This window comes from Dryobates pubescens, chromosome 4 (assembly GCF_014839835.1).
Source record: "Dryobates pubescens isolate bDryPub1 chromosome 4, bDryPub1.pri, whole genome shotgun sequence".
NCBI lineage: Eukaryota > Metazoa > Chordata > Aves > Piciformes > Picidae > Dryobates > Dryobates pubescens.
In genome coordinates this window covers 21,937,142-21,944,568 of record NC_071615.1, presented here as the reverse complement: position 1 = coordinate 21,944,568, position 7,427 = coordinate 21,937,142, and the positions used below count along the sequence as shown (strand labels likewise).

The 7,427-nt window shown below is 51.9% G+C and overlaps 1 protein-coding gene across 1 annotated transcript; it reads left to right on the top strand.

Moving 5' to 3' along the window:
* Positions 1-1,264: 1,264 nt before the first annotated feature.
* On the top strand, positions 1,265-5,088 carry EOMES (eomesodermin). Its single transcript, XM_054161372.1, has 6 exons — positions 1,265-2,040; positions 2,354-2,508; positions 2,776-2,897; positions 3,401-3,559; positions 3,664-3,725; positions 4,356-5,088. The coding sequence occupies exons 1-6, from the start codon at positions 1,265-1,267 to the stop codon at positions 5,086-5,088; spliced, it is 2,007 nt and encodes a 668-aa protein (XP_054017347.1).
* The last annotated feature ends 2,339 nt before the right edge of the window (positions 5,089-7,427 follow it).

Below are 7,427 nucleotides of genomic sequence, written 5' to 3'. Positions count from 1 at the left end.
TGCTAGCCATTTATTTCGGTTGCCCCAGTGCGGCGCGGCCCGGAGGGAGCAGGGGGCGAGCGGGTCGGGGAGTGGGGCCAGGCGGACGGCAGAGCTCGGCTGCTTCAGCCCCAGCCAGGTCTTTCCGTCAGGCAACGAAATCCTCGCCGCTCGGTGGGTCTGGTTTAAAATTCATCCGGGAGAAAGAGGCAGGTTTCGGCAGCGTTCTCTGCGATCTGTCTTGGCGGTGAGCAGAGGACGAGGGGCTGCGCGTTTGTAGCTTTAGATAATTCACGCAGGCTGTGCCCGCTCCATAAAGCCATACGGGTATCTACACCTTCGTAGGTGCTGCTTCTTCCCTTACCCTGTGGAGCACAAGGCTCCTGATTTTGTGCTGAGAAAAAGCGCCCAACAGACCTGGTACCCGCCTGAATTATAAATCTGCCTTCCCGGCGGTAAATGCTGAGCAGGAACGTGGGCTGCGAGTGACGGGCTGCCGAGTTCCTGAAAACCCAAACTGCGAACCAAGCCCGCCGATTCACACAGAGCCGTCGCCGGAAAGGTGAAACATGTCACCCGCGTGATAACGACGCTGCCCGGTGAGCGGGAAGGAGGGAAGGCTGTTGTTGGTCTCCGCTGAGGCACAAACCCAATTGTTTGTAAGGCGAGACGGCCAGCGGGAGGGTGACGGGGGTTAGTGTCACCCGCCCCGTCTCGCCGCTCAGGGGATGGCCAGCCGCCCTCCTTCCTTCCCTCCCTCCCTGTTGGGTGCCGGTGCTGGGGTCTGCTCATCCTCCCTGTTTTCCCCTTCGTCCTCACCCCTCGCTCGCAGCTACAGATCCTCCCCTCTGTCCCGAGCGGCTGTGTGCCGAGGGGGATGGTGCCAACTCGATTTTTTGGGGACAAGGGAAAGTCGGACCCCATACTGAGGCCACCGTGGGGTGATGCAGCCGCGCTCCTCACTCTGAGCGGCGCGGGGCAAGGGGCGGGCCGAGTCCCTCCGGTAGTCGGCTGGGCAGGGGGGACACACACCAGAGTCACAGGTGACTTGTTCCAATTAGTAGCTGTCTAATTAAATTAGTGTCACGCAGCCCAGCCAATGGGCCGGCGGGGGAGGAGGGCACGAGGAGACAGCCCAGCGCAAGCCCCTCCCCGGCGGCCCGCGGAGCCCGGCACGCCGGTATAAATTGCCTCGGCGGAGCCCGGCTGCAGATTCTTGCGGCGGTGGTTTGGGTTGGCAGCGGCCCGTGTGCGAATTCCGCCCCATCTCCTGCCTCCGTCGAGGATGCAGCTGGGAGAGCCTTTGCTGCTGGCGACGGCAGGGACCCTACCGGGCGCTCCGTTTTATCCACTGGAGGGCGGCGGGCGCGGCAGCGGGGCTGGAGCGACAACCGGGTCGGGAACCGGAGCGGTCGCTGGTGGTGGCTCCCGTGGGCAGACCCAGCCCCGGCCGGGGTCGCCTCCGCGACTCGACCTGGACAAAACGACCAAGAAGTTTGGAGCGGCCCCTACCATGCTGGGCGAAGCGGAGGCGGGTGAGCCGCCCTTCACCGCTCCCAAGCCGGACGGTCGCAAGGCCACCCCCTGCGGCGAGGAGGAGCTGCCCCCGGCCGCTGCCGCCCGCTACTCGATGGACAGCCTCAGTCCTGAGCGCTACTACCTGCAGTCCCCCGGGCCGCCCGGAACTGAGCTAGGGGGGCCGTGCGCCCTTTTCCCTTACCCGCCGGCTGCGCAGCATGGCACGGTCTACCAGGCGCCCGGCGGCCCTCGTTACCCCTACGGCTCGGTGCTCTCGCCAGGCGGCTTCACGGGCACCGTCTGTCCGCCCGGTAGCAGGGCGCAGTTCGGCGGCAGCAGCGGGTACCAATACGGGCAGGCAGCACCCGGAGGACCCCTCTACGGCCCGTATCCGGCGGCGTCGGGTTCGTGCAGCGGGCTGGGGGCGCTAGGGGTGCCAGCCGCCGGCCCAGGGCTGAGGGCGCAGGTCTTCCTCTGCAACCGCCCGCTTTGGCTAAAGTTCCACCGACATCAGACGGAGATGATCATCACCAAGCAAGGCCGGTAAGTGGGGAGGGGGTGATTCGAAATGGAGAGAAGTAGTTGAGGGCAGGGTGTGAGCCGCTCGGTGCCGGCCAGAATAGCCATCTCCCCGGGGAGTAGGTGCTCTGGCCCTGGGACGAGTTCCTCGAAAAGCGGCTTTTCCAATTTAACCGCAGCGGGCGGAGTGGGAGACGGGACGCGGGTCGGTTGAGGCTTGCCGCCTTGGTCCCCTTGGTTGCGGGACAGACGATACTGCGGCCGGCTCTAAGCTACCGCCAGAGTCCGATCCGTCTTCCGCTGCCCGCCTCATGTGTGCTTTCCCCTTCCTCCCCAGGAGAATGTTTCCGTTTTTGAGCTTTAACATCACTGGCCTCAACCCCACCGCCCACTACAATGTCTTCGTGGAAGTGGTGTTGGCAGACCCCAACCACTGGCGTTTCCAAGGGGGCAAGTGGGTGACCTGCGGCAAGGCGGACAACAACATGCAAGGTAAGTGATGCTTCTCTGGGCTCTCCTCTCTGCTTTTCCCCGTGGGTTTGCTTCCCAGAAAGGGTCCCTGCTTCCGCCTGCAGTACCTCCTGCAGAGTCTTTCACAACCCCGGCATCCCGCTGCGGGCAGAGATATGTCAACTTTTTCTTTTTCCCTCCGCGGTGGGTGAGGCTGTGGGGGAGCCGAGGCGCTGCCTCCGGTCTGCCTGCGACGGAACAGAGCGGGTGGTGTCCCTGATGGCCGCCTAAACGGTTTCTCTTTCCTAGGCAATAAGGTGTACGTTCATCCCGAGTCGCCCAACACCGGGGCTCACTGGATGCGGCAGGAAATTTCTTTCGGGAAGCTGAAGCTAACGAATAATAAAGGTGCTAACAACAACAACGCTCAGGTAAACGAGGGGGGAAGGCAAGCTTTTGAGGGACTTCTGATGCTCTGCCAGGAGAGCTCGTAGTTTCCGGCACTACAGCATTTCCTCGATCCGCTTGAGGATTGTTATTGTGACTCCTTCCCTTGAATCGTAGATCTTGTTTTCTTTGTTTTTCCTTGGAAATATTTCCGTCTCGTTAAGAAGCTTGCTACAAATCTCAGACAACTAGAAATGTCAGAAATAGATGTGTGAATTTCTTTGGGTTTAGCCAATACCTGTTTCTGGAGCTACTTGGAAAGTGGGAATTGTAGGTGATAGCTCTTAATTATCTGCTTTTACAGATTTTTAGCTCTCTTAATAGTGAAACAGGGCTACAAATGGAATCTTCTCTTAACAGTTAAAATTGTTCCATTCCCAAATCAAGAGACTACAATTTACAGAAAAAGTGTCGGTCTATAAAACACACCTTTCAATGTTAGATGCAGTTTCTCTAAAAATCCTGTCCTTTCTGTGATTCCCTTTAGATGATAGTGCTGCAATCTCTGCACAAGTACCAGCCCCGGCTTCACATTGTGGAAGTGACTGAAGATGGTGTTGAAGATCTGAACGATTCCTCAAAGACTCAAACATTCATCTTTCCTGAAACACAGTTCATAGCAGTCACAGCATATCAAAACACTGATGTAAGTGTTTTGTGTAAGGCTTGCTACATGAATGCATAAAACAAGAATAAAATTACCTTGTGGGCTCAGCATATCATCTTACTATATTCTTCTTTCACTTTTAGATTACTCAGCTCAAAATCGACCATAATCCTTTTGCAAAAGGCTTCAGAGATAACTATGACTCGTAAGTACACTTCTCTCTTCTTCTAGAGTTGTCTGTGGAGGTGACTTTATTCTAGCCTGAGATTTGTGGAACAGTTTTCAGTTAGATATTCTTTTAGTTATTCAGAAGTAGTAATATTTCTGCCTGCTTGCTTATATGCTCCTTTGACATTAAATGTACGTTTGAATAGTTACTCTATTGTCTTGATCTGCTTTCCAGAAGGCTTCTGAATGTTGGTAGGTAATTAGTACTGGCAGAACCTAGCTGGCCTACAGATTGGCAGCAGTGTACTGGAAAGCAGGCAACTTTCTCATTGTCAGCAGATCTGCCTAATGCTCCCTTCTAGTATCAAATGGCCTTTAAAAAAACTCAAGCAGCTGGGAGGGAAGTGCTGTACCCCCATTTAAAACGGGCTGCCTGGCAGACAACAGTATACTTACAGCTGTGGTACTTTAAAAAATTACTTTATACTAGTGTAGGAAAAAGGAGCAACTCCTAAACTGGATACCAGTGAACCATCTGGTTGTGCTTTCTTGCGGGTCTGTTTCTTCCTGATTGTGGGTTGGGTTTTTTGTTGGGTCTTATTTTTTGTGTGTTGTCTTACTGTGATACTGGAATTGTAAAGAAAACAGTTTCTCTTTTATGTTGTAGCATGTACACAGCTTCAGAAAATGACAGATTAACTCCATCTCCCACGGATTCTCCTAGATCCCACCAGATAGTCCCTGGCGCCCGATATAGTGTGCAACCATTCTTCCAAGAACAGTTTGTCAACAACCTGCCCCCAGCCAGATTTTACAACGGTGAGAGAACCGTCCCTCAGACAAACGGCTTGCTCTCCCCACAGCAGAATGAAGAGGTGGCCAGCCCTCAGAGGTGGTTTGTAACACCTGTTCAGCAGCCCAGTACCAACAAACTGGACATGAACTCCTATGAGTCTGATTACTCTCCTAGCACCTTGCTCCCTTATGGCATTAAATCCCTCCCTCTTCAGACATCCCATGCTCTGGGGTACTACCCTGACCCAACATTTCCATCCATGGCAGGCTGGGGCAGCAGGGGCTCTTACCAGCGAAAAATGACAACGGGGTTACCTTGGACCTCCAGAACAAGTCCTCCAGGTTTCTCTGAAGACCAGCTTTCCAAGGACAAGGTGAAAGAAGAAATTGGCTCATCCTGGATAGAGACTCCACCCTCCATAAAATCCCTAGATTCAAATGATTCTGGGGTCTACACGGGTGCTTGTAAGAGAAGGCGGTTCTCCCCTAGCACTTCCAGCAATGAAAATTCTCCAACCATGAAATGTGAGGACATTAATGCTGAGGACTATAACAAAGACACTTCAAAAGGCATGGGCTACTATGCATTCTATACTAGTTCTTAAAGCATACTTTTTCCAATCGTGGTTTGGTTGTTTTTGTGTTTTTTTTCAGGGTGGCCTTGGGTTTTTTGCATTACAATTGCCAAAAAGACTCTTGCCTTCCACCTTGAATTGTTGTGTGCAATTCTAAAGAAGGTACCAAAGCTTTTTACTGTTGCAGGTTGCAAAGTAGGGAAAGAGGAAACTGCTAGAATTCTTACCCTCTTTTAGAAGAAATCATACATGGAAGCTGTAAGCAGGAGCCTAGATTTTTACAATGCGGTTTATTTACTGGAGACACTAAAGTGTACAGTTTGTCTTGGCTCAGAAGCCTGATCAAATCTATGCACTTCTGGGCAAGGTAATGTGGGGGGGGAAAGGGGGATACTATCCTAAACTTTCTTCCTTTTCTGCCCCTCTGATAAGAGGGGGCTGGAGTTTAGGGAGCTGCACAAGAAAAGCTTTGCTTTACATTGAGTTGGCTTCTTCAATCTTCGCCTGCAGCACAGCTGGCTGAGTCAGATATCATCCAGAAAAGGCTTTCTTTGGCAGAAGATAGCCAAAATAAGGTCTCTTCACCAGGCACGTTTTTGACTTGAAGGTCTTAACGGTGGGGTCACAGTGACCAAATCTTGACTTTTCTTAGTTTAGAACTTGCATTAAGAAAAATTAAACAAGAAAGCAAGCAAAAAAAAAAAAAAACCAAAACCCACCTCCACCCCAAAAGCCTAACCTTTATTCAGGTGGCCAAAAACAAAGTGTACAGTTGTGGTTTTGTCTAGGTACACTATAGACTACTGTGGACTAATGTATAATAGTCGATCTATAGCTGTTCATTCAGAAGGACCTCTGGTGATACTTTTTGGAGTTCAAAAGGCTTTTTTTTTTTTTTAATTCTTTAATTTTGTTAATCAAACTCAGCATATGCAACATTGTGGAAAACCTGAAAAGATTTGTATTTGTGTATGTAAAGTGACTTTTTTTTCTCAGCTGCCCTGTACAGAACTGGAAGTGATGTGACTTAACCTACTCTTCTTGCCTATAGCTTCAGTCTTTTAAATTGATTGACCCTAGAGCACTGGCACACAATCCTCTCCCACCAAAACTTGGCTCTGTTTTCCTTTTCTATGTACATAGTAATTTTTAATAAATGTGGTGGTGCCAGGGGTAGGAGTGAGAGTGGTTCTCTGCCTCTTCTTAGACTTTATTGGGTGTCCCAGCTGGTGGGGGAGGGGGAGGAGTGAGCACAATACCTGGAGGCTGCATTGTCTCTATATCTAGCCAGCTCTGGTAAGTTTCTCCTTGCTGCTTTATCCTTTGCACCGTGTTTGTTTGGACACTGCTCTTTGTGTGGAAGAGTTGTCTGGCTTTTGGTGGGGGTGGTTGTTTCGTTTAGGTGATTTTTTTTTTTCTTTTCTTTTGTTTTTGTTTCTCTTCTCATGCATTGCTACCATTTCCCCCAACCTCTGACCCCCCGGCTTCTTGACCAAAAAAAAGAGATCATATTTCTTTCTGTGTAACTCCCCCAATCCACGGGAGGCAAGGTGTGAGCTCATCCCTCATCTCAGGGAGTGATTTGTGAACTCGGCTCGCCCACCCCAGAAGTGGTGGGGCTGCCCCTGCCGCCCTCTGCTTGCCCCTTCCGTTTCCAGAAACAGGGTTAAGAAATTCCCCTGCCCACTTATCTGGGGAGGAAGAGCTGCCTGGCAGAGCGGCTGAATCCTAGATGCGGTGGCAGCAGAACCTTTCCTGAGGATATGCAGGCACTAATGGGATTAAACTGTTAGCGATGCCCAGCTGCAAACAAAATCAGCCAGGGGCTCAGGACGGGGCCTTCCCTGGAGGAGGTAACGCGACCGGGAAGCACCGGCAGGGGCCTTGAGGGGCCACCTCCACTTTGGGGCAGTCAGCAGCAGATCTCCGAGAAGATTTCGATCAATTCATTTCTCGGTGCGAGACTCTGGCTCTGCGCCTTGGCAAGCGAAAAAAAATCGGCGTCCCAGCAGCTCTCCTCCTGCGCAGGAAGCCACGTCCCCTCCCAAGCGGAGTAGCAGTAATTTCTAAGCTACCAGGTACGGAATAGATATTCTTTTCCCGTTGCTTGCGTTGGTTGGTTGGTGTTTTGTTTGTTTGTTTGTTTTAAGTGGAGAATACCCCCTCCCGGAAAAGCGCCCTGGAAAGGCAGGCAGCCCAGTCAGCGTGCCGATGCCATACCGGCCGTTGCTCGCCCGCTCTTCCCGGACTGCAAACACTGATCGATAACAGAGCACCTTTGGAGCTCTTCGGTTCCGCTGCCCTGCGTTATTAAAAGCTGTGCAATTTTGCACGGGGCGGTTAAAAACCAAACCGAACAAACAAGCAAA

What these genes read in the sequence shown, in the direction of transcription:
- EOMES (XM_054161372.1), top strand. Translation starts at nt 1,265, where the DNA reads ATGCAGCTGGGAGAGCCTTTGCTGCTGGCGACGGCAGGGACCCTACCG. An exon ending in CTAACAACAACAACGCTCAG is followed by an intron (nt 2,898 to 3,400) that starts GTAAACGAGGGG and finishes GATTCCCTTTAG; the next exon opens with ATGATAGTGCTGCAATCTCT. An exon ending in TTCAGAGATAACTATGACTC is followed by an intron (nt 3,726 to 4,355) that starts GTAAGTACACTT and finishes TTTATGTTGTAG; the next exon opens with CATGTACACAGCTTCAGAAA.